The sequence below is a fragment of the Lissotriton helveticus genome, chromosome 5_1 (assembly GCF_964261635.1).
Source record: "Lissotriton helveticus chromosome 5_1, aLisHel1.1, whole genome shotgun sequence".
Classification (NCBI taxonomy): Eukaryota; Metazoa; Chordata; class Amphibia; order Caudata; family Salamandridae; genus Lissotriton; species Lissotriton helveticus.
Window position 1 is genome coordinate 1,763,351,941 of NC_136065.1, and position 26,963 is coordinate 1,763,378,903.

Below are 26,963 nucleotides of genomic sequence, written 5' to 3' on the forward strand. Positions count from 1 at the left end.
TGAGGAAGAGATAGGCCGCTCCATTCAGAAGTGCACGGTCACCGCTCTCGAATTGATTGCTACTGTGTCTAATTCTTAGGTTTTGCAGACTGTCTCCATCTGAGAACATCCTATTATGTGAAGACTAATTACAGAGTGAGTAGAATATACATTTTTTGGTTGTGACCCTTGGCATTCAGTCATGGGGTCATTAGCCTTGTACTTTGTGAGCACAATTCGTTGACAGTCTCTATAAGGGAATTTGGTGCATTGTGATGTCTGGAGTTATCCGAATAGTTGGTTGTTGATGGTCACTCACTGCTCATCCAGTTTTATACAACTGCCAGTAGACTGTAAACCCTGCTGCCAGTCAAGTGTCAACAGTTTATTTTACTTTCCGTACCCCGCTCTTGCAAGCTTACGTTTCAGCAGTTGCCCGCGCCACAGTAACAGAGCGCCTCTTAGGCGAACACTGCTTCTTACGTTTCAGCCCACTTACTTACTCCAGTGACTTCCGAATTTCATTTTCATAACGCCTGTCAGTCAAATGAAAGAAGGACGCCACCGGCTTCAGGAAGGCTGGAGCCATGAAAATTTGAACTCCTAAAAGGCCTTTTTTTTCTTCAAAGCAGCGAGTATGAACGCAGCAGAATGTTCTGGTTAGAAAACAGATTTTAGATTCAGCTCTGCGATCCTGTTTTCGTAGGTGGAATGTTAGAAGGCTGAAGCAAGTCTTGGGCGGCATATGCCGCCTCTCTTGTCCAAAACCACCCACATTTTTCTTGAGATGTTTCTCGTGCCATGGAGTAGAATGTTGAAAACCCCTCACCCTCACTCACCCTCAACCCCTCACCCTCAAACCCTCACTCACCCTCAACCCCTCACCCTCACTCACCCTCAACCCCTCACCCTCACTCACTCACCCTCAACCCCTCACCCCCTCACTCACCCTCACTCTCACTCACCCTCACTCAGCCTCAACTACTCCCCCTCACTCACCCAAAACCCCTCACCCTCACTCACCCTCACCCTCAACACCTCACTCACCCTCACCCTCACCCACCCTCACCCTCACTCACCCTCAACACCTCACCTCAACCTCAACCCCTCACCCTCACTCACCCTCACTCCCCCTCACTCACCCTCACTCACCCTCAATCACCCTCACTCTCACTCACCCTCAACCCCTCACCCTCACTCACCCTCACTCACCCTCACCCTCACTCACCCTCACACAGTGCAATAGTTCTCAGACCATTTCAGTTAGAGCTTTTAGAAATGTTTATGGCTTTTTTTATTTGTAATACTTTAGCATTGGCTACAGGAAACAAAAATGCTAAACATTGACAAAAAAACCCCATAAACAATTCTAAAAGCACTAACTCTAATGGTGCGAGACCTATTGCATTTCCAATGCTTGTTACATCCTTCTCCTTCTTCCGTGAATGAGAATGGGTGTTTCCTTCATGTAAATCGACAAACACAAAGAAAGCATTTTTACTAGTTCAGACTTGTAGCTATTGGAGTAAGGAGGTGAGGGTGGGGTAGCAGCTGAAATCAATGGGAAGATGTCTTATTTCCATTCTCCACTTCCGTTTCCTCGCAGGAGTATCCGGTGCCTGCGGAACATCATTCACTGGAATCTAATCACGGCCTTCATCCTGCGCAATGCCACCTGGTTCGTGATGCAGCTGACTGTGAGCCACGAAGCCCACGACAGCAATGTGGTACGTACCAGCCCCCTGTGGCCTCGAGTGTGGTTCTCATTTCTTGCTGCTGCTCTAGGGATTGGAAAAAAAACCAAAGCATGGCCAAGCAAAAGATCCTACTTGTCTGACAAATTGCTCGAAAAATATTTCCCTGCATATATTTCCCAGTTTTCCAAGCTTACTTTTGTCGCCCAATCTTTTTCCACCCTGTAATGATGTACTTCTCTGTTCAATTTTCTATTTCGTCGCTTTTCTACTGATCTACAGGCATACCCTCACTTTGTTATACCGCAAATCACCTTAATACCTTCCGGTGAAGGAGAGTTATATAGAACTGTGTAATAAATAAAAAAAATACATAATATCTCAGCATTTCCACAGAAAATGCGCTCATCGTCTTCATTTTCAGGTTGACATATAGAGTTTTGCCTTTTAGGTTATCAATTTTGGCAATGTAACATTGTGCTGTTTGACATTGGTAAGCTTTGATATTTAAACTCTGTTTCATACAATAAATTCGGAACACTGTAATTGCTTGTACAAAAACTCATTGATGGGAAGGGGAGAGGAAAAGGGCAAGGGACATGTAACAAGAGGAAGAAGAGTTGATTTCGAGATACCGAGGTGCAACCTGAGCGTGGGACACTCTTTCTGTGCATTGTGTAATCCTGCCCTGGCATAAGTGTATCCCCTTGGTACATAAACGAGTATTACTGTAAAAAATAGTGGAAATATATTGAAATGAACTACACGTCTAGCAGCTCAACTTCAAGCTGAAAAGATAATATTGATGTAAAATAAAGCACAACATGTCAGGAGCCCAAAAAATATATAGTGTGTGAGAAATAGGCGTCTCTAATTGGCGGAGGTAGGTACCTTTGTCCATGTAGGGACCCTTGCTTCTAGTCAGGGTAAGGGTGATACACACTTTAGATAAGCCCTGCTCACCCATTGGTAGCTTGGCATGAGCAGACAGGCTTATCCCAAAGGCAATGTGTGAAGTATTTGTATTCGTAACACAAAGTAATACATTTAAAACACCACAAAGGGACACCACACCAGTTTAGAAATTAGGATTTTTTTTATCCATAACAAACAAGACCAAAATGACAAAAATCCAACGTACATATATCAAAATAGCACTTAAAACAGTTACTTTCAGAAGAAATAGCACTTGTAGAAACAAATAGCTTCACCTAGGGCTATTACAACATTGTTACAGGCATACATCCACCGACCTCCAAAGAACAGTACCTTGGAAAACAAAGTACATGGACGACGCATGGCGTTTTGGAGGGGAGGCATCGGTGATGAGGTTGAGGCCTATTTCCTGGTAGCCATGGGGAGGGGAGGCGAGGCGTCGTGTCCGCGTGGAGGAGACATGTCGAGTGTAGGACAGGGAAAGTTGGCAGCATCAGCGGTGAAGCGTTGGTTCCAGAGAGGCGACGCAAAGTCGAAGAGTTTGTGAAGTCACCTTTGTCGGTTATCAGCTCTACAATAAAGGGATGCAGACAATTGGTATGACGGCGTCGGTGCGAGCTCTGGGGTCAGGAATGTGATAACTGCAGGCATGGGCTAGCGTCAAAGGAAGTCGGAGATGTGGTGCAGGCAGGGCGGGGTGGTGCAAGATGTGGTGCACTTCACGGGGGGTGCCCCTGGCCTCGGTGAAGGTCGCAGCATCACTGGCGACGTCACTGATGGCATCAGAGTTGTTTTTCTAGCTTTTTTTAGGTTTCTTCCAGCTTCCAACAGCAGGAACAACCTCCCAAAGCCCAAAACTGGAATAGCCATTTCCTGGCAGGTCAGAACTCCCAGCAGTAGGGTTCAGGGGAGCTGGTGGTGAGGTCTTTGTGTCCCTGAGACTTCACAACAGGAGGCCTGCACACACAAGCCCTTGGAGAATCTTCTCCACACTACAAAGGGACAGTACTCCTCCTTACAGCTCTCCAGCTCTTCTCATTGGAAAAATGTTCCTCTTGAGTCCAGAAGTGATCTAATTCTTTGGGTTAAGGTCCGCTACTTATACCCCATTTTGTCTTTGTTCTGTTTGTGGCAATAGTCTCTGAGCCCAGTCCAAACCAGTACTGTCCTCTCGGGTGCATCATGACCACAGGCGGTGGAGCCAGCATTGTGCAAAGGAGTCACAGCCTATTCAGGTATAAATGAAACTCCTCCCACCACTCGAAATGCTGTCACAGTCTATTCAGCTCACCTTTGAATCACCCAGGAAAGGCAGGACTCACTTAACCCCCCCCCCCAGTGAATGTCTACAGTGAATGCACATCCCCACTTCAGCCCGCCACTCCAAAACAAGACAGTCAATATTCAAACGGGGAGAGGCACATAGAATGGTTCAGTAAGAAAATGCCTTCTTGATGAAGTAAAAGACACAGAAATTATGGACGGAATGCAGACCAAATCAAATCATTTACCCCCAGTCAAAAGATCTGGGTTAAATCCATTGTTCTTTTGTTCACCTTGCCACCCAAGTTTAGACCCAGCCATATGCAGATCAGACTTGATCCTCTGCCTCATGGGAACAGTCCAAGCTAGGTCCTCCCTGAACTGGAAACAATCATCCTAGGACCAGTTTGGGGGTTTCACCCCTCATCAGCCAGGCTAGCTTGACTCCTGTGGCACAGTGAGCCTGGGACCCACCTTTGGCCATACCTGGCACACTTAGGGGCAAGAAAGCAAAAGACACACAAATGATGGATGGAATGCAGAACAGATCAAAACATTTGCCCCAGTCAACAGATCTGGATTAGATCCATTGTTCTTTGGCTAACCATGCCACCCCAGTTTAGACCCAGCCATATGCAAATCGGTCTTGAACCTGTGCCTAGTGGGAACAGTCCAGCCTGAACTGCCAAGTCAGGCCCTCCCTGGCCTGGAAACAAGCATCCTATCACCGAATTTGGGGTTTTACCCCTCATCAGCGAGACTATCTTGAATTCAGTGGCACAGTGAGCCCGGGACCCATGCTTGGACATGTGTGGTGCACTTAGGGTGAGAAAGCAAAAGACATACAAATGATGGATGAATGCAGAACAAATCAAAACATTCATGCCCAGTCAACAGATCTGGGTTAAATTCATCGTTCTTTTGCTCACCATGCCACCCCAGTTTAGACCCAGCCATATGCATATCAGTCTTGACCCTGGGTCTCATAGGAACAGTCCAGCCCGAACTCCCAAGCCAGGTCCTCCCTGGATTGGAAACAAGCATCCTAGAACCTCTTTTGCGGATTTACCCGTCTTCAGCCAGGCTGGCTTAAATCCAGTGGCACAGTGCGCTGGAATCTACATCTAGGCATACGTGGCAAACATAGGGCAAGAAAGTGAGAAAATTATACTTGGTTATATTTATTTTATATAACCACAGAATTTCGTCTTAGGCAAATACGGTTTACAATAGAAATACATTTCAATATCAAAAGTGGACACTAAGTGCAATTTTCAGACTTTGTTATGTTAAACTATGGGAGGAAGAAAACATTCAGCATACAGATAGGTAACATCAACTCACAACACCAGTCTTTGGGAGTTAGGATCAGTATTGGGTAAGGTTGAGTTCAGCACCAACTGTACACCACCAGCGGCACAGGGACGGCTGTATAAAGGGTGCAAATGTGTGTTGGGCTCCCAATACAACTCAATGAAGAAGAGGGCAATCAGACAGAGGCTGCTTACAGGTAAATAGCAGCAGCTTGAGGGGCTAGTCTCCGGGGGTTGAAGCAAGCACTGGGCATGGTCCAGAGCAGCATCACCAGCAGCAAAGGGGTGGCCGGGTGCAGGGTGCCAACACAGCATTGGGTGCCCAATGTTAGGCAATAGAGAAAGGCCAAATCGAAAAAGGGCTGCAGACTTGAGCCAGGAGGCTGGTCGAAAGAAACTAACAGCTAGAGAGGTAAGATGCAATGCTTGGGGACGTAGGGACACCTTTGGTCTGCATCACCAAAGCCCATTGCCAGTGGGTGCACGGGTGTCTTTTGATGTTAGAAACGGCTTACCGGAGCAGGTCACGGTTGAGGGGGTCACCGTGTTGATACTGCAGGCGACGTCCAGGAGTTCGGGAGGGGTCAACCCATGATGGACTCAGACTCTGGAGTGTTGGGGTACCTCACTGGAACTGGTGGTCCACTTAGACTCAGGCTGGAGGTGTGGGTTGCAGAGTTTGAACCGGGAGCAGGGTTTTGCAATTCTTCAGTTCACAGAGGAAGCTTGTTGCTGGTGAACAAATCCGCTGTTAATGGGAGATCTTGATCTTTGTCAAAGGCAGGCAGTCCTCCTAGGATTTTGGAGGTCACTGGGCTGGAGGACGAGTCGTGTTTTGGCACCAGATCGTCGAGGATGCAGACAGGCTGGTAGGGCTGGAGACAAGTCAGCAGTTATCTGCAGTCTTATCTGCTGGTGCGACTCTATGGTGTCTGGCTCTTCTTAGGTCATCAGAAACTGCAGTTCAGTGTCTAATGATGCCATCTAACTATTAGATTTAGGGGGCATTACAAGGGAGTGACAGTTAGTGGCCAATGGGCCCTTTACCTGGGGTGTCTAGCCCTAACCCTGTTTGGATTCGTACCACCAGCTTCAGGATCCAATCAGCAGCTGGCAGGTTAGTTTTAGGGCTGCCTAGAAGATCTTCCGCATCTGTAGCTTTGGCAAAACTTCACTGGCTCCCATTGAGACAAAGAGTACAATTTAAATCTCTTTGCCTTGTTTTTAAAGCCCTTAATGGGATAGGGCCTGTGCTTTTGCGTAAGAAATTTGACTGGTACACCCCTTCAAGACTGCTCCGCTCATCATCGGCAAGACTTGTGAAGGTACCAAGATTTAGTAAAGTCAGGTCATGGGGCAGATCTTTTGGGGTGGCAGTGGCGAGACTGTGGAACAGACTCCCCTGGGAGATCAGGCAAATCAAGGAACCCCTTCCCTTCAGGAAAAGTGTAAAAACCTGGCTGTTCCCCAAGAATTAGTTGGCCTGACCCTGTCTCTGAGTCACCTCTGCCCTTGAGTTGCTTAGCACCAGGATGCCTGCAAGGTGATAGTGCGCTCTATAAATTGTATAAATAAATAAATAAATAAATAAAAATAAGATGGTGGGCACTGAAAGTGTACTTCACATCGCCTCCAGCACCTGAGGAGGAGAGTGGGCAAAATGGGGCACACCTCTTACTCCTGCTGAGATTTACCTCCTCTTCTCCTTCTAAAAGGGGGTGAGGACAGGAAGGGGGCCTGCTCCTTCTAACAGGAGAAGCTGCGGTTGCGTTATAAAGGCAACAAGGCATTTGAAGCTCCCCGCCACAGATAGCTCTTCCTGACCAGGGAGAGGTTAAATACCTTCACCCAGGACAGGCCTTGTTCATGGCCTCTGAGCTCTAATGTGCTCACCCTATGAGGTCAGAGCAATCTCTGGTGGTAGCAGGCTGGCTTAGGCCATTCGGTGACCACACTAAGGTTTGGTAGGTCTAAGGGGTCCTATGTGTGCAAGTTTAATAGATCTGACAATGGAATCCATGCAGGTTTATATTATGAGAGGTTTGGTCTCAAACATCCCATACTTCAGTGAAGCCATCACGGAGCTGGCAAACTCGTAATGAAGAGTGTCCAGCCCATGTACTCACTATGGCTTCCCTGGTAACTTACAATATCCAGGAATCAACATGGATATTGCAGGGGCATATTTACTCTTGTGGATATGCCCTCACAGGAGATAAAGTGCACCCTGCCTTAGGGCAAAGGCCTGCAAGAGGGGCGTCTTACTTATATCCCATGCAGTGTATGTGGGCATGGCACACAGGGATGTGTGCCATATTGACACTTCAGTTTTGTCTGCACAAAGACACGCAGGCTGCAGTGGCAGTGTGCATGTGCTTGGTGAGGTGTCCTTTGGGGTGGCACTATTCGTGCTGCAGCTCTTAGGGACCCTCCTAAACCACAAGGCCCTTGGGACCAGGGTTACCTTTTACTAGGGACTTATATGTTAGCTAAAGTGGGGCCAAGTGTGGAAGCAATAGGTACAGTTTAGGGAAGGAGCTCTGGCACAAGGGACCTGGTTGGCAGGAACCCTGTGCAATTCCAGTTGAAATCACATCATTTTCCAGGCAAAAAGTTGGGGCTAACAATGTCCAAAAGAGTCACTTTCCTGCACACATAATGCTAAATTCTGTTCAAATTGTCCAGGTTTTTAAAACCCTTTATTCATTAAAAGTCAGTTGGAAGATGAACATGTGACATAATCTATTACATTAACAAATCCAACTAATGAACCAGCTGCCACCGCTTCTCCTGCATCTTCTTCCTGGCTTTTTGTAAGAAACAGGAAGCAGGAGGCACCTGGGCTCACACGCTTCCCACAGCCAATCAAAATGCTTCAATGCAGTGTCCTGACACGGCGCTCAGCCAGGTACAAGTTGTGATGCAGCATACATAGAGAAGGGGTAAAGTGTGCATGACAGGTTTGTGCTGCCCGAGAGTGCTGACCAAACAGTCATTGCGCACTTAGGGGAATTGTACCCTCCTACCTTGCTCTTCAGTCCCACCCTGCCCCCTCACGCAAGCTGCTGCAGCAGGAGGACAATATAAGATGATTATAACATTAGTTATTATCATTTTATTTTTTCCTTTCTTTTGCTGCTCCGAGGCAGTGGGGTGACGTCCCTCTGCCTTAGTGGAGGAGCCACCACTGCCTCCCGGGGTGATTCATGCTCAATATTAAATCCTATTAACATAACATAACATAAATCCTCTAGTTAAACTTTACATGAAGCATTGTTTAGCAATTTAGTTATACATTAACAAAAATGGCGTTTGTTTGTATAATACTATTACATTTTTAAAAAGCAATGCCTGTGTTTGAGTAATGCTTAGTACAATGCTGACGATTTGACTATTTCGCTGATTTGACTATTTATAAGAGTTTTGAATTGTAAATGGAATAGTATTGTAAATCTTGCTCAACGTTTGTGTATATGCGCCTTATATTTAACAAGTTGTACATGTTGTCATATTCGTGCTTTCACCTTTGAATATGTTTTGTAAATCATCATTTATATTATTCAGGACACACAGTCAAAACAAAAAAGAAAAAAATTAAATACATACACGCATATGCAGGCAGCACCACCAACAAAGTGAAACTCAGAATTTTTGCAATTATTAATAATGATTTTTCAATCAATCAGCAATTTGTAGAGTACTGCTTATCACCCGTGAGGGAATCCAGGCTCGGGGGGTGGGGGGCCAACTGCTTGGACTTGTCAGTCGAACATCTAGGTTTTTAGGCTATCTCTGATCTTCTGTAGGGTGAATGCAGCCCTGATGAGGAGTGGGAAGCCATTCCAGGTCTTGTAGGCCTGGATCAGCACTTTGAACTGGCACCTTTTTTGGATCGGGAGCCAGTGAACTGCTTTGAGGTGAGGGGTGTTGTGGGCTCTTCTCTGGAGGTAGAGGATGAGCCTATCTGCAACATTTCGGATGGTTTGCAGTCCGCCCAGTAGTTGTGAGGTTATGCCCATGTAATGGGTGTTTCTGTAGTCCAGTTAGCTGGTGATGAAGACTTGGGTGATGTTGCATCTGGTGTTGAAGGGGAGCCATTTGAATATTTTCTGGAGCATGTGTAGGGTGAGGAAGCAGGCTGAGGAGACTGTTAATCTGCTTCTTCATGGTATGCTTGATGAGTATGATACCGAGTTTTCTGGCATGTGAGGGGGCATGGGGCCTAGTTCCTCTGGCCAGCAGGAGTCGTCCCATGGGGGGACGTTGCACTCGAAGATAAGTAACTCTGTTTTGCGGTGTTGAGTTTGAGCATTTGTTTGGCATCCAGCTGGCTATGCTGGTCATGCACCTGTGAAAATTGTTTTGGGTGTTAGAGGGGTTTGAGGATAGAAAGGATAGAGAGGAGGAGCTGAGTGTCATCAGCATATGATAAAATGTTCATAACATAGGATTTGACTAGAGTGGCCAGAGGGGACATGTAGGTATTGAACAGAGTTGGACTCAGTGAGGACCCTTGGGGAACACCAAATATAATGTTCTTTGGGCCTGAGGTGGAAGGCGGGAGGAGGACACTCTGGGTTCTTCTGCCGAGGAGGGCCCGCTCCATTTATGGGCATTTCATTGGATCCCCATCTTGTGAAGTCCGTGTAGGAGGGTGTAATGTGATACAGTGTGCGAGGCTGCTGGGAGGTCAAGGGGGATCAGGGCTGTGGTTTCCCCCTGGTCTAGAAGAGACATGATGTCATCTGTAGCTGCAATTAGGGAGGTTTCTGTGCTGTGATAAGTGCAAAATCCAGATTGGGACGGATCCAGGAAGTTGTTGATCTCTAGGTGGGTGGAGAGTTGTCTGTTTATTGCTTTCTCCAGGATTTATGTCAGGAATGGGAGCAGGGAGATGGGCTGGTAGTTCTTAAGTTATTTTGGGTCAGTGGTAGTTTTGTTTAGTAGAGGTCTTACTCTTGCATGTTTCTATCCTTCTGGGTAGGAGGCAGAGGGGATGGATGGTGATCCAGGTGTTTGTATTTTGGACAGCCATCTTGTGGTCAGTGGTTATGTCCATGGGTGGGTAGGTGTTGAGGGTGGGGTGTTGGTCTGTAGATTTTCCATTACCTTCCTCCATCTCCTATGGGTGGTGCTGATCTGGTTGGTTGCTGTGTTGGGGGTGGTAGAGATGGAGAAGTGGATGATTGAGTGGTCAAACCAGGTAATCTCCGTAGGTGTGGCTATATTTGATTCTGTTGCTGGCTGTATAGATTGGGTCTAGAGTGTGTTCAGCTATGTGCGTGGCGTCGGTGATGATTTGGGTGAGACTGAGGTTGTTCATGCTCTCTATTAAGTTAGCCTGCTGGCGTTGCTTGGGTCGTCGATGTGGAAATTCCGGTCTTCGAGGAAGATGATGTTCTCAGAGCATATTGCCAGGGGGCAGGGAAGTCAGAGATGTCCTTGCAGAAGGCAGGCTGTGGTCCTGGTGGTCTTTATGCCAGGGTGCCCCTGATGGTGGACTTGCTATCTGTGTTGAGTTTTAAATTGAGGTGTCCATAAAGGGGGTGGTGTTGGCAGCTGCTGTGCAGTGGAGGCACTCTTTGTGGATGATGGCTATACCACCTCCATGTTTGTTGACTTGGTCTCGGTGTATGATCCTGTAGTTAGTGGGAGTCGGAGTGGAAGCGGTAGTGGCGATGTCCAGTGCAGAAATGTAGTTGAGCCATGTCTTGGTGGGGAAGATGATGTCAGGGGTGAGGGGGGGTGATGGTGTCCCAGATTTCAGTGGCGTGTTTGTGGAGTGATCGGACGTGGTTCAGGAGGCATTGGGTTTCCCATTTTATTTCCAGTGGGTATGGGCTGGGTTTCGAGGGGGTTGGGACGATATTGCAGGAGAATCGGCAATGACGGCAGGAGAAGGATCCTGCCGTGGATCGTGGGAAAATGAGGCTGCAGAGGTCGCTGCAAGATCCTGGTATCAGGGATGTTAACTCAGCTCTGGAGTAGCTGCAGGTGATTAGAGATCCATGGGGCCTGGAGCTGGGCGTGGTCCAGGCATGGATGGGTGCAGACGGGTTTGCCTTTGGCGCGCCAGTTGTGCACCAGCAGCTTGCTCGCTGCCCGCATCTGAACTGCAGCCTCTAAATAAGTAGGTTCTTCCTGAGAGGGGGCGGGTGCTGGGCGGGGTTAGGAGAAGATGAGAAGAGGGAGGGGGAAGAGGTTAAGTTTAGGCAGTAATCAGAAAAAACAATTAGGAAAAAATAAATTTGCATATTTGCTGTAGACATTGCCGTCATCCACATTCACCTCATTGTATAAATTACAAAAAATAATTACAATATAACTAACATAAAAACATAACATATTTGTAGCATAACTGTAAATATTGCAGTTACCTTTTGTTAGAAATGGGGATTCTGTTTGGCTAGGGTAAGCCCAGGAAGAACCCACCACTCAGGGTAAGGGAGTTACACACCCAAGATAACCCCTGCTCACCCTCTTGGTAGCTTGGCAGAGCAGTCAGGTTTATCACAGAGGCAATGTGTAAAGCATTTGCACAACACACACACCAGTGACACACCAAGTACACGACAAAAGAGACTCCACACAAGGGTATATAAAAAATATGCTTTGCATTAGACCATACATCTCTACATAGTATGTAAAGACACTTTAGACCACATAACATACGTCGCTGCATCACGAGGCGATTGTCATGAAGGGGCACATAAACCAGATAAGCCCATTACTACATATATTACTGTGCCACTAGGCACTTGTCATGACATCATACAGTTTCATAAATCACTTGGCCAATTGGGCCACTGTCATAACATTATAAGATAGTGTAGTCATGTAAAGACTGGGATGTTGTGTACATTAGAAAATCACCATCTCTGAACCTCCTATAATTTGGGCTAAGAATGCTTATCCTACTTTGAAGGTAGGCCCGGTAGGCCAAAGGAGCACCTGCTCGCTTACCATGGATGAGGCGGCAAACGTTCTCAGCAGGGGTCTCCGCTGTGGTCTCCCCCTGCCACCATTCCCACTCCTCAGGTGCCACCAAAAGTGATTCTGTAAAGAGGTGGGGGCGGGTGACCTCACTGGGTTCCCTGCTTCTAGCCAGGATCACCCAATTTCTTCACAGCAGCTGCCCACCATCACACGGGGCAGCTGCTGGGGAAATGGATATCCAATGGCACAGGGGCAGAGCGGGACCTTCGTCAAGGGTTCCCTTCCCTGCTCGGTTACCAGGTGTAGGGGCAAATGCTTTCTGGGGCACTCCCTTCCCAGGACTCCAGAGGTTGGCGCCTCCGGTGGCGCTGAGTGGGAGGGGTCAGGGACGTTTCTTTGCTGCAGCATAGCTGCGAGGCTCCTGGCTATCAGAGTGACGTCCTGCTGGGCGTGGCTGCCTCGCCGTCCGCAGGCGTCCTCGGTGGTGTCTAGCAACGCCACGGTGGCTTTGCGAGGGCTCGCTGATGAGCAGCCATGCCTCTCTTTCTCTCACTGGCCTCAGGAAGGGGCTATTGACTGGAGGATTTTGTTGGGCGGCGCTCAGGGGACAGAAGTATACAGTGCTCACCAGGCGCTTACTTCCCTGCAGTTTCGCTGCCCCCAGCGGCACAGGCGGAAACCCTGCCCAGGACTCCTCCACACTGTCCAGGGGGCGGAGCATTAGCTCTCCTTCCAGCTGGAAGAGTAAAGCATTCAACACACAATTTAGTTTAAAGTAGAGGGCAGACAACACAGCGCTCACTGCGATTATTAATTTAGTGAGCACCTCCTCAGCTGGGGGTTGGCAATCCAACGCTCATGGATTTTCTGGAAAAGCACACCAACTCCCCCATGCAGCACAAGGGAGCTTAGCCGAAGGTCCACAGATTGTGTGAAGCTCAAGGAATTAAAAAAAATTAAAACAGAGCCCACAGGAGGAGACTTTGATGTACCTGAGTCTTCAGAAACAGGAGGCTAGCACACATAGGCCCTTGGAGATTCCCTTCCAAATCAGTATACCACAGCAGGGCAAACAGAATCAGTCCTTTTCCTCCACCACAGACAGAAGCAGCAATTGCAGGCTAGACCCACCCCTCACTCAAAAAAGGTAGCGCTCCTCACACAGTCCACCACTCTTCTTCTTGGTAGGGTCTTCTTGTTCCAGTAAGTAATCTAAAGTCCTGGGGTTTTAGGTGTAATACTTATACCCCAAAATGTCTTTGTTCTCTTTGTGTCAAGGGTATCTGAACCCAGTCCAAACCAATTCTGCATTCACTGGTGCAGCATGAGCACAGGGGGAGGAGACAGCATTATGCAAAAGAAGACACAGCCTATTCAGGTGTAAGTAACAATCCTCCCACCACTCTAAATACAGACTAGGTCTGTTCAGCCCTGGGCTGAGTCACCCAGGCAAGACAGGGCACATCTCAATCCCCCTCAGTGACTATCCCCACACACCAGATGCTGAATACACAAACAGCCAGCGGCATACAGAATGGTGAAGTAAGAACATGTTCACTTTCTAAAAGTGTCATTTTCAAACACAGGATTTAAAAACACCTTTACCAAAATGTGCTTACGTAAATTCTGGAGTTCAGGGACTCTAAACATGATGTTCCTGTTTTGTCCCTATGTACATTTACACATGTAAACATGTTACAGTGCAACCTCGTTATAAGCCTATGGGACAGATAGCCTTTTTAACAATGAAAATTAAATACACTGTATTTCACTATCAAGACATGTCGCACACACTAGTACATGTCCTACCTCTCACATACATTGCAACCTGCCCTTGAGGGTACCTTGGGCCTATCTTATGGGTGCCTTAGGAAAGGGAAGGTTTGTGCCTGGCAAATGGGTGCACTTGCCATCACAACTGTGCGTACAGACACTACAGTGGGAAGTCTGACATACATTTACGGGGCAACTCATATGGGTGACACAACCAGTGCTGCAAGCCGACTGGTAGCATTTGATTTACAGGCGCTGGCACCCACTGTGCATTGTACTAGGGACTTACCAGTAAATCAAATATGCCAATCGTGGATAGCTAATCATATCATAATTTACACAGAGAGCATATGCACTTTATCACTGATCAGCAGTGGTAAAGTGCCCAAAATCCTAAAGCCAACAGAAACAGGGGGGTCAGAAAAATAGGAGGCAAAAATGTTTGGGGCTAAAACCCGTCAAAAGGGCCAGGTCTTACACCTATATAATCATCTGGCAAACTGTAATAGGCAAATTGCTAATTAAACAAAACATATAACTCATTTCACATGCTACACTACACTACTCACAGACGCATTGTAATACATGCATGTTGCAAATGCACACACACACACACACGTATTTTTACAATCAGGAAACGGGCGAAGAGTACTCCTGAAATTCATGAGTAGGCCAGTGGTAGTATATTTGTAAATCGGCCTACTCGTAGCAACATTTTTGAGATAGGCCCAATATGGATCAGTAAAGAGGTTGCATGTGCACGAGAACCAGTAGGCAGATAAAATGCTTTTAATAGTCTTAATTAAATGAACGTGCCTTACCTGTATCAAATCTACCTAAAGTAAAAATTCACTTTTATTTTTAGGTATTTAAAAGGTAGTGGTAAAAATAGACCATACACGAAGGTTATATGAACGTTTCAGTTGCAGAGCTTAATAATGTATCACAATAAATCTGTACTGGCCTGGGACTTTATAAACCATTTGGCTGGTAATTACCCACGAACATCCTCTACTTTGATGAGCCTGGATAATTTAACCCGACTTTCTGTGCCAACGTGCAGGAATTAAAAATGTGTCCATATCTTTACTGCTGCAACCCTTCTCTGATTTATATAGCAATGCAAAGTGATCCTTCATTGCACATTTAATTGCCCTGCAATTGGTTGTCCTCTCACCCGGAATTTTTCATTGCTCTAATTACCTTTACCATGTGTGTATTTATTTTACAAATTGGCCATTAATTGTTCTACTTTATTGCCACCTACACATAAAAGTGTTCTTCTTTATATCCTCCTACGCAGCAAGTAGGACTAATATATTTTGACATTGCTTTATTTAAATGCTTTACTTTTTAAATGTGTGGAAAATAAGTTGGCCAGTCATTAAATCAAACTTTACTGCAAAAATGCATATGTGAGCAAGTTTAACATTTTCAAACTATAAAAGCCTACCACTGTGGCATTCATATTATTTTTGGGGGATCCGCAGATCAGAAAGGAGCCTTGCAGCAATTTTTTCGTTTTTGTGAATTTTAGATAGCGTGAACTAGACCAGAGAAATCAGGTATCAAAGCGCTTTACACGAGCGCCCATTACATTATAGACAGACACATTCATTTTAGTTAGGAACGGGGAGATTAATGGCCATATGTAGGTGGCCAAATACCGGTCGGTAACGGCCGATTTCGGCCGTTACCGACCAGTATTTTGATTTTCTGATGTAGGTGGCCAAAATATTACCGATTCTGTATATTTACCGAATCGGTTAATTTACCGAATCTGTAAATTACCGATTCAGTAAATGTACAGAATCTGTAATATGGGATGTAGGTGGCACTGGAAACAGTGCCACAGGCCCTTAGGAATTCGTTATTTACCATGAAATATTATGGCATGGTAAATAACGAATTCCTGTGTACATGCACATCTGTGCATGTACACCTGTGCCATGTGGCACACAGACATGCCCTAAGGGCATGTCTGTGTGTCACATGGCATAAAAGCCAGAAACAGGGGTGCAACAGGGTGTCAAAGTGACACCCTGTCCCCCTTGTAAAATCGGTAATTTCAAGGCCCATAGGAATCAATGGCAAATACCGAATCGGTAATTACCGATTCGGTAATTACCGATTCTTACCGATTCGGTAATTGTTAAGGAATAATTACCTACATTGCATTTACCGAATTGTAAATACCGAATCGGTAAAATTCGGTATTTACGATTCGGTAAATGCAATTTACCTACATATGGCCCTAAGTGATTTGCCCAGAATCACAGGACATTGAGCGTCATTGCCGAGGCTCGAACCCGGTTCCCCAGCTTCGAAGACAACAGCTTTAGCCATAAGAATACATCCTCTCCCTAAGGCTAATGCAATTATCTTTACAAAACATCCTCTGTTTTTTCATCATGATCTTCATAGCTCTCACAAAAACTAAAGTTGGAAGGTTAAACCATGGACCCTTAAAAATAGGTCACAAATCACCAGTTCCCTGCAGGAGGCTTACTGTAAGAAATTGTGTTGTTGGTTGAGTGGAGTGTTAACCCTGCTCAGGCAACATCCACAATCCCTTCAGGGTGAACCAATAAAGTCACTAAATGAACCTTTGCTTAACCCTTTGGTAGCTGGCTACAAAACCAGTCAGGCTTAACTTAGAGGAAATGTGTAAAGTATTCATGCAGCACACAAACAGTAATAAAAGTGAAAACACAACACATGAAAAACTCAACACCAGTTTAGAAAACCAGTCAATTTTAATACATTATTTGACACCAAAATCACAAAAATCCAATCAGTGCAACCGAAGATTTGATTTTTTAAAACTTTAGGGTGAAAACTATCACCTAAAAGATCAAAGTGACAACCACAGACACCTAGTCACCTGAGACCAGGTTGAAGTTAAAAAATATGGCCCACCGCAATGAAACACGGGTCAGATACAAAAAGTGGTTTGGGCCTGGTCACAGCTGACCATCGGACTTCGTAGAAATTTCAGCAAAAAATTCTTGAGAAGGTAAAGTTCATCAGGAAAAGGCTGGAGTAGGTGTCCAAAGAGAATGCTTTGTCATCGGGGAGCTGCTGGACAAAGTTGTAGTGTAGATTTACACAGTCACAGTTAGTCTCTTTTTTGGAAGTTAAAAATCTCAAGCGGGGCGAGGCTTGAGGCTGTAGCTGATGAGGGCTCTATGAGGTCGGATACCCCTTCTGCGAAGGACCTCTGAACATGATTCGATGCTACAGAGAAGAACGTAAGGGGAGCTACCGTGAAGTCAAGCCAACCGGCAATGCACCTTGAGCGGCTCAACAAGCAGGTTGGTCCCGGTCTCCTTTCAGTTCGCAAAGCAGTTTTTGGTCGAACATTTTCAAGTTTCATATTTTGGCTATCAGAGCACCTTTAGTACCACTTCCAATTATCTAGGACTGGAGAGGCACAACTTGGAGGGTCAGGACTCACTCAGGGTGAGGCCAGGTGCAGGTTCAGGATGGAGGGAGCTTTTTCTATCCCCAAGGCTCTGATCAATCGGCCATGCTTGAGTAACTCTGGTAGTCATGGATTCAAGAAGTGAAACACAGCTCAAGCAGAAGGACCAACCTCTGAGTGTTCAAGGCAGACTTCAGGCAGCAAAGCAGTCCTTGCAGGTGCAGGAAAACAGCCTTCTGAAGTACATAGCAGGCCACAGCAGCAGGCGGTCCTCATAGAGTCCTTCCAAAGGTCCAGAAAGTGTAAAAGAAGATTTGAAGTGTTTGAAGGTCGTATTTTTATACCTGGTGCCCTTTTTGAAGTATAAGACATTTCTAGAGATCTTTCTTTAAAGTGCTTGAAATTTCCTGCATCCCTGCCCTGGCACCTGCCTGACTGCAGGCATAATAAAGTGTTGGGAAATATTTTGTGTGAAGGTAGGGCATAGCCTATTGATTTGCAAATGGAGCTGTGGCCATCACTGCCCCCCCACCCATCCTGCCAGTGATGGTCCAGGCACACCTAATCCCTCTATTGTGTGGCTTTCTGGAAGGACTAAACAAAGTCCAACTTTCAACCACACCCAGTCATGTGTCCTGGAAGAGGCTGCAGGCACCAAATAGTTTAGGGCAGGAAAATGCCAAAAGCAGCATTTTCAAAATTGTAACTTAAAATTCATCTTTACCATTAAAGAGGATTTTAAATTAATAATTTCTCGGACACCAAACAAGAAATGCAACCTGTTCAGGATCAAAAGTTAGCAACTTATTGAATGTTATAAGGTAACCAAATGTTATACTGTGGGACAGGTAGGCCTCACAGTAGTAAAAAAACTATTGTATGAGTTGTTCACTACCTGGACATTTAAACTTAAAAATACATGTCCATCCTTTTAATTACAATACACCCTGCCCTGTGGGCCATCTAGGGCCTACCTTAGGGATGCCTTACATGAGATAAAAGCGGAGGATGAGGCTTGGCAAGGGGGTTAAAATGCCTGGTCGAATTGGCATATATTTTAAAACTTTATTTATTGATTTTAAAATGCATCGCCAACAAACACACATATTCTGCATTTAAGCAGATAATACTTTGACAAAAAAGGGGCACTGCAAATCATTACAAAACTTAAAAAGAAAATTGCAACCATAGCAAAAACAAAGTTACAACATTAGGTGCATCATTGAGTTCATACATAAGTACATATAGAGACAAGCACCTACTTTACAGTTATCTATACAGCATGGTTGATATTTGGGACATAGGATCAACATAAACAGTTCCTAGCTGATATTGTTGTGGCAAACTTAAACCTGCTTCAGCCTTTGACCTATTGCTGTGGGCTAACATCATGTTTCCAACCTCTTGCCCGACAGATCTAAATTTCCCCTCCACTAACTCTTTAATCGTTGGTCTGATCTTGTGAACGGACCCATCCAAAAAGGGACCCCAAATGTCCAGTGGTCTAGAAACCATCAGCATTTACTCCCAGTATGTGGAAAGTTGTTCTTGGTAAAAGGTCACATCTAGAACCCATGTCTTAACTTTGGGGGCTTTTGGTCTTCCTCAGTGTATAGCTATTCAGCACTTGGCGAGCAGCAGCAACATTGTCAGCAAGCGCCTGGTTTCTGTTGGGGCATCCTTCGTATATCCCAATAGACTTAACAGTGGTGATGGTTTTATGGGGTGTTCAGTATCTTGCAAATTATACCAAAGATTTCTGACCAGTATTCTGCTATTGGGGTGGCTATTCCAGGCTTTGTGCAGGAAGGAAGCATTTGCATAGCGGCATCTCCTGCAGTTAGTATCTACACGAAGAACCTTACGGCAAAGCTGTGTGTGTGTCCTGTAATACCTATATAGAAATTTAAAGGGAATTATTCTGAGTTTATAATTCGGAGATAACGACTCTAACTGGCTGCAGCGAAACCTCCACTGGTCTTCGGTAAGGGGTGCAGACCGCTCCCCATTCCAGCCCTCAAGGGTCTTAGGTTTAGTGTTTGGGAATGTATTCTGCATCCAGTTGTAAAGGCGTGTTATTAATTTCCATGAGGAGGAATTAGTCAATGTTTGCTCAAGAGCTGGTAGTGTAGGTGGAGGAGCGGGGGAATTAACTGTTCACCTGACGGCAAGTAGCTCGTATGTGATAATAAAGAGGCAAATCCGAGAAGTGCCATTTAGAGTCTTCAGTTTGTGGCGGTGGAGCCACAAATATATCATCTGGGTATAAGTCAGCCATTGTGTTCAAACTGAGGCATGCAGCCCTCAAGACCTCGCTCTTATAAGCCAATGCTGGTATCAGTGGGTTATTTGCCAGGAGGGCTGAGGGGCGTAAAGCGACTCCAGGCCTGCTCTTCTACAGAGCCCATCCCAAGCCCACCGCAGCGTTTCGGTGGTATCAATTTCTTTGACAGGTCTCTGAAATTTGGAGAATATCACCACCTTTAGGGGGAAGGGAGCTACGCGGTCGAACTCGATCGCTACATGTGGTTGGAAAGGGTAGGGATATATCCAATGGTGTAGATATTGGTCCTGCGCGCAGTAAGCATACAGAGGGATGTCTGGCATGCCCAACCCTCCTTGGCTAAGTGGTGGTAGGTTGGTAAGCAGCTCCCAGGAGACTCTTGCCTGTTTCCCAGCCCATATCATATAAATTATCAGGGATCTCATAGATTTGATAAAAGCTTGAGTGAGGAGGAGTTAACAAATAAATATAGTAGTTTGGGCAGCACAATCATTTTAGCAGTGGCTATTCTACCTGCTAGAGGTAGCGGTAGTCTAGACCAGATTTTAATTTTCTCTTTAATCCATCTCACTGTTCGGCCATAATTCATGTCTCAGAGCTCCTGAACATCGCAACTCAGCCAGACACCTAGATATCTAACAGGACCCACAGCCCGCAGCCCACTCAGTGAACAGAGTTGATTTGGACCAGTTAATATGGACTCCAGATAGCCCTCCAAATCTTGTCACCTCACGTAGCACCAGAGCCGTGTTCTCCTCCGGGTTGTTTATGTAACGTGTCACATCGTCACCATAAAGAGAGATTAACAAGCCTCTTGATGTAAAACCCAGACCCCTGGCCGCATGATGTTGTCGTATACGCGCTGCCAGGGGTTCTATTGCTATAGCAAAAAGGAGTGGTGATAGAGGACACCCTTGTCTTGTTCCCCTGGTGATAGAGAAACTCTCGGATAGAAGGCCACTTACTTTCAGGCGGGCCGTAGGTTTAGTGTGTAGAAGCTGGATTTGCCTAATGAATGCGGGACTGATATCTAGTCTAGCTAAGATAGTAAATAAGTACTCCCATTCAAGGGAATCAAAGCCTTAGTGGTGTCTAGTAGCACGGCCACAGCATGAGTTTGTGGGTTTAGATAATGAAGGACAGCAAAAAAGGTTTTTAAGTTGTGCGCAGTTGAACGACCTGGTATGAAGTCTGTTTGATCAGGTCTGGCTATAAGGGGGAGCATTGGTTGTAATCTTTGTGCTATGAGTTTGGCGTATATTTTATTATCAACATTTATGAGTGACAGCAGTCTATATGAATCCCGACCGGTCCGGTCCTTGCCTGGTTTTAATAGTGTTAAGATCAGTGCTTCGCACATTGTTGGTGGAAGACACCCATTTTTCATGTGACTCTTGATAAACATCAAGTAGACGTGGAGCTAGCAATTCGCTTTATGTTTTGTAGAATGATGTGGTTAGGCCATCTTAACCTGAGGCCTTATCATTGGGCAGGCTATTTATAACATGTATAATGTCGTCCTTGGTGTAAGGTTCATTTAAATAATCTCTGTGTGCGTTGCCCAACCAAAGCCGCTCTATGGAGTTTAAATATGTGTGGAGTTCTGCTGAGATGTCTGATATAGCTCAGTGTAGAAGTTTGTGAGGTGTTCAAGTATTTACTGGGAACCCCTCGTTTGTAGGCCAGTGTCGTCTCGGAGTTCAGTAATGTATACAGAGTTGAGTGGTGATCTAAGCATGTTAGCCGGGTTTCTGCCTGGACAGTCTCCCTCCCCATATTTCCTGGCGGTGTGATGTTTCCCCAAAATCTTCACTTCTCTGCTTGCCTCTTCCTTGAATTCAGAGAGTTTAGACCTGAGTGACGCCAAGTGACATGCTTCCCCCGTCTTGTAATATTGCTCTTCCACTTCTTTTATTTGCAATGCTAGTGATTTTAGTGATTGTCTAATAGATTTCAGAACATCTGCTTGTTTAGCAATACAGCTGCCTCTAATTACTACCATGAATGCTTCCAGAGCATGCTCGCTGTGGGCACCGAACCCTCGTTCCCACAAAAGTAATTACCTATGTCTGTTCTAATTTCCTCTAGGAATGCTGAGTCTAGCAACGCATGTGGTGGGAGCCTCCAATTGAATACCCGCTTGGATGTTGACATAACTGTAATTTGTAGCAGGCAGGGGGCGTGATGGGAGAATGTTTTGGGCAATAGACGGACATCCGTCCTCCATGCCACCACATCCCTGGTGACCAACCAATAGTCAAGCCTTGACCAGGCATTGTGGTGTGTAGTAATACAAATACCCTCTATGCTTCCCGGATTCCTACTTCTCCAGATATCTATCAGCCAATTATCATTAATAAGTGCATTGAGTGTTATGCTTGCCCTGGGGTGCACGTGTCGAGCCATGTCTGTCTAGAGTGTCTATCAGTATAGCGTTGAAGTCTTTGCCCCAGATAATAGCATCACAGCCCAGCCCCTCAAGGTGCACCCAGATTTTGTAGAAGAATTCGGGTTCATCTGTGTTGGGACCATAGATGGTGGCCATCCCTACATCTACACCACCCGGCATGCCCCTAAGGATAAGAAACCTCCTCACTGGATCCAACAGTTCCTGTGTCGAAGCCCATTCCAGCCTGCAATGGGTCAGAACTGCCACTCCCCTGGCATAATTTGAATTAGCAGCAGAGTAGGCGTGCCCCCATTATCTATGTTGTAGCTTGACAGTTGATGTGGCACACACAGATGTGTTTCCTGAAGGGGGCAGATGTCAATATTTTGTTGGGATAGGAAAGCTTGAATCAACCTTGCTTTCCTGTGGTCATTTAGCCCTCTAATATTCCAAATTACAAATCTATATGTTGTCATGGCATTTAGAATTTAGTGTGGACTGGCGAGTGGCACTGCTGAGTGCTCTGATAAAGTTACCAGCCCGATCTGATCGGGTCGGTTACCGACTATGTGTCCGTACAACCAGGTGGTGTCAGCCGCGGCCCGTGGAGGGAGTTCCGGTGGGGCATAAAGGAGGGGCGGGGAAGGGGCAGTGTGGGCAGTGGCGTAACGAAACTTGAGGGGGCCCCCCTGCAAAGCACATGGAGGGCCCCCCCCCCCACGGCGCGGCCCACCATGCCTCCCCGGCGGCGCGCGGCCCACCATGTACCACTTTGCACTACCACCCGGCGCCCAGGTGCTACCGACAAGTCACTGAATCATACATTAATCATACATGCTGCTAACCAAGTTTATGAATATCGAAAGCTAGTGCGCCAGTCCGTCATGATTTATGAAGTCAAAGTGCTGTTATTTACAATTCAACGCTGTTTTGCCATCACTTTTAAACAAAAGGGATTTTTTTTTAAATGAGTCTTATCCATTCTCATCAAAGTTCCAGTTTTGACACAAGGACATTTCTCTATTTTAAACATTTCTCCAGCTTTGCGTGTACCATAAACTTTTATCAAAACTTTCAAAGCGCCATTCCCAAGATTTCCCCAGTTCATTATTGCTGCTTCAGTTGCATGCATGTGTTGGTGCCCCACCTCACGCGCAGCAGCGCACCTGGAAGGACCTCATCAGCTTAACATTCTGGTTCTGCGCTGGTGAAGCAAAAAAAAACCTTGAAACAAACATGCACTCACCAGCATGTAGAGCACAGCGACTGTGACCATCGGAACTCGTGGCTGCTCAAGCTTAGATACCTCAAAATCACTTGAGTACCCTTTCCAATGAGATAGGGAAGAAAGCAAGCACTGGCAAATGCCATTGAGTTAGACTTGTGTTTGCTGAAAGGTTTTAACTAGCTTCACTGGCCTACAGCAGGATTACAGCATGGGCGTCAACAGCTTAAGCTTCCCACCCTAACACGAGGAGCAAGAGCAAGCTAGCAGACAATAAGTCCATGCAGTAGAGGTGGAAAGCTTCCTCTCTCACCTTACCCCCCCCCACACACACACCGTGTACAACCCAGATGGCAGCAGTGCAGTGCCCTCTTCCTCACGCACAGAATATCCTCTCAAAATCAAATAGCTAGTAGTAATGGTACATGCCTCAGTTGTGGTGACAAATGTAATGTTGCAGCGGCGATGCAAGCTTCTCCACTCTCCCCCACAGTGACAGAACTGTAATGAATAGGGCATCCGCCATGCAAGGTTTCCTTCCTCACGACACACGTGCAGCAGAGCAGCAGAGCAGCAGGTCATGTCTCCCAAAATTGCCCTTCCTACTAACTTTATGTTTGTTGAGTTGACACTGGGGCCGGTCACCCCCCCGTGCTTATTTGAGGGGTCTGTGACTTGCGAGATAGTGTAGCGGGCGCTGCGCTTGCTGCAGAGGGGCCATGCTCAATAAGTGATACATACATGCACTATTTTAATCAGGTGTGTTATTGTGATGGTAGATTCCATCTCCCTCGCCGTTCCGCTTCACATCACTGTGACTGATACCCACTGTCCCCCAACACTCCAAGCGTCTCACCATTGCTGACTTGGGAACCCACAGAACAGATAACGAAACTCTCTAAAGAACTGACCCTTCTCTTCCAAACAGACCCAGGCTCGGGTGGGATTAAGACATCTTGAAGTTGACTACCCCTCCACCTCGCGATCTCTCATCCTCGGCGCCCGCCCCTCCTCCGCCCCCCTCTCTCGTAATATAAATCCCCACTTTGTTCTTGCCAACGTTGGCTTTCAATCAGCGTAATTGGATTGATGGATTCGCCTTATAAATATCAGCATTCGCATCGCAAGACTATAGCTCTCGGAGCTAGCCAAGCAAGGGGACGCCGACGAGAGACGTAAAATGCCATTTCACAGTGTCTAATATTAGACATCCATACCAGATGCAGGGAGTCGGGACAGCACCCCCAAGGTCAAAATACTTCGTTATATTACTGTTTGGACAGTGGACTTTGGAACTAAGAAGAGTGGCGTGGACCCCTGGAGGCCCCGCCGGTGACGGAGTTACTTCGAGTTCAGTTTACTGTTGGGACGGACAGTCCTGAGCGTGGGCGGGCCTGGCTTCCTTTGTCTTCGTTCTCTATTCTTGACTAAGCGCGCCCCTGATGCCACACGCCACACCTTACTCTACGCGCATTTTGCGTGTGACAGTGAGCTCGTTGTTGTTGTTGCGCAATGCGCATGTGTTGTACCCCTAGGGCTCCTGTCTGGCATTGGTCACCACTCACCAGCCAGCCCTGCCCCCGCCCCCCACGCGCATACGCGGCGGTGGAAAGTGAAAGTCTCTCGGACTGTCGTGAACAAAAAGTGTGTGCGCACTGGCTGCGCCCGCGCGCATCCACCCTGTCCCTGCTGCGGCCCTGCCGCAGCCATTTCATAGATTCGAGACGAGTGGCTGCTTCCCTGCTGGCAGTGGACTGATAACAATAACTGCAGTGCTCACAACAGTCAAAAGTGCCTCACTCTCAGACACTCACACCTCCCCCCCCCACACACACACACCAGCACCAGGTACAACGCAGATGGGGCAGTGCAGTCAGTGCCCTCTTACTCATCTCCTCTCAAAATAGCTAGTAGTATGGTACATGCATGCCTGAGGAGAGCCGGAGGCCTCAGTCAGTGGCGCCCGGTGACAAATGTAATGTCGCAAGTCGCAGCGGCGATGCAAGTTTCGTTCTCAGAGTCTCAGACTCTCACTCTCCCCCACAGAACTGTCATGAGAATAGCCTTCTGGCTTCCAATCCTCAGTCACAACACACGTGCAGCAGCAGAGAGCAGCACCAGCAGGCCAGGTCATGTCTCCCTCCAAAATTGCCCTTCCTTCCTACCATCTGTGTAATGTTTCTTGACTGTGGGCCAAGGGCAAATTCAAAATACATGATGTTTGGCCTCCTTCTTGCATCCTGCCCCTTGCCTTAACCTAGTTCACCCTCAGATCTTCTTCTTGTATCCAGCCCCTGCTTTTGACCCAGTCTACCCTGGCACCCTCCTTCTTGCATGATACCCACTCCCCTTCACCCAGTTCACCCTGAACTCCTTCCTGCCTCCTGCCCTCTCCTCCTAGTCCTAACCCAGTCCACCACGAACCCCTCCTTCTTCCACTCCCCTTCTTCTAAACCAGCCCCTCCCTTATACTTGCATTCTCCCCTCTTCAGAATTTACTTCATCATCAACCCTCTACTTGCATCCTGACCCTGGCCAGTCCGCCCAAACCACCCCCTTCTTGCATCCTTTCCCTTCTCCTTGACCCAGGCCACCATAACCCCCATCTTCTTGCGTCCTTCCCCCTACAGTCCACCCGAACCCTTCCTTCTTGCATTCCCCTCCTTTTAGCACAACCCCTCCCTCATAGTTTACTTCACCTCATCCCTCCTCTTGCATCCTGACCCCCTCCAATCCACCCAAACCCCTCCTTCTGGTATCCTGCCCCCCTCCTGCCCCTCCCTCAGTCATAATTGTTGTTAATCGTTTACCGTTCACAGATAAATCCATCCGCTCAATTTCATTTGAATATTTTTTAAGGTACTTTACATTTTCAAGAGTAAATATTTGAAAAGAGAGAAAACATCTGGACGAGCAGGTTATGCCAACAAGCTGCTCTGTTAGCCACCGAAGCTACCGAATCCTGCACCAGAGAGCCTAATGCAATGTGTTCGCTGTCATCACTGAGACTGACCTCACGAGCTAACGTCAGAGCTTACTGCACTGCATGCACACACACACACATAAGAGACGGGGATTCGAGCTCCTCTGTCGGTAAGCAACCTGCTCCAAAGACAGAGCATAGCTGCATAGGGCAGGGAGTCTGCACACCTCAGAGGCAGAGCGCTCCTCTGTCCGCTACACACAGACCCCATAGCACACTGCAGGACCCAAGCCTAGGGTGACCAACCGTCCGTAAATTTCACGGACAGTCCGTAATTTCGGCCGTCTGTCCGTTGTCCGTGAAGGACTCTTTAACGGACGCCATTTGTCCGTAATTTTAACCCCGGGCACCGGTCGCGCCACCCTGAAGCCTGCACAGCTTCCACCCACCTCCCTTCTTCACTCTGATGCAAAGCTCAGATACCCCACAGCATTGGAGAGGCACAGCGGGATGGCAACCTTCACACCTCCAGCCCTTGATGAGCTGTTAAGAGGTGCTTGAAGGGGACGGAGAGGGAGGGGCGGCAGCTTCAGGAGCAGGGGCATCTATTCAGATGCAAACAGCCCTGAATGCGCCATGTCTCTGCGATTTAGGAGGGTTTCACACATTCCATTTCTGCCCAGGGCCCCAAAAATACTAGAACCGGACCTGATTACACTGCGCAGCGCTGGTTCACTTCACAGAGCTTAAATACTGTCACTACATTTTAAACAAACCTGGGTTCTTCTAACATGCAGTCTTAATGTAATAAAATTAAGAAATGG

The 26,963-nt window shown here is 46.8% G+C and overlaps 1 protein-coding gene across 1 annotated transcript in view; it reads left to right on the forward strand.

The window, feature by feature from the left end:
• CRHR1 (corticotropin releasing hormone receptor 1) overlaps positions 1 to 26,963 on the forward strand; it is a 2,033,077-nt gene that overhangs the window by 1,407,129 nt on the left and 598,985 nt on the right. Inside the window, exon 6 of the mRNA XM_078645030.1 lies at positions 1,586 to 1,706. Coding sequence (XP_078501156.1) covers positions 1,586 to 1,706 — 121 coding nt within the window. The remainder of the gene's footprint in view (positions 1 to 1,585; positions 1,707 to 26,963) is intronic.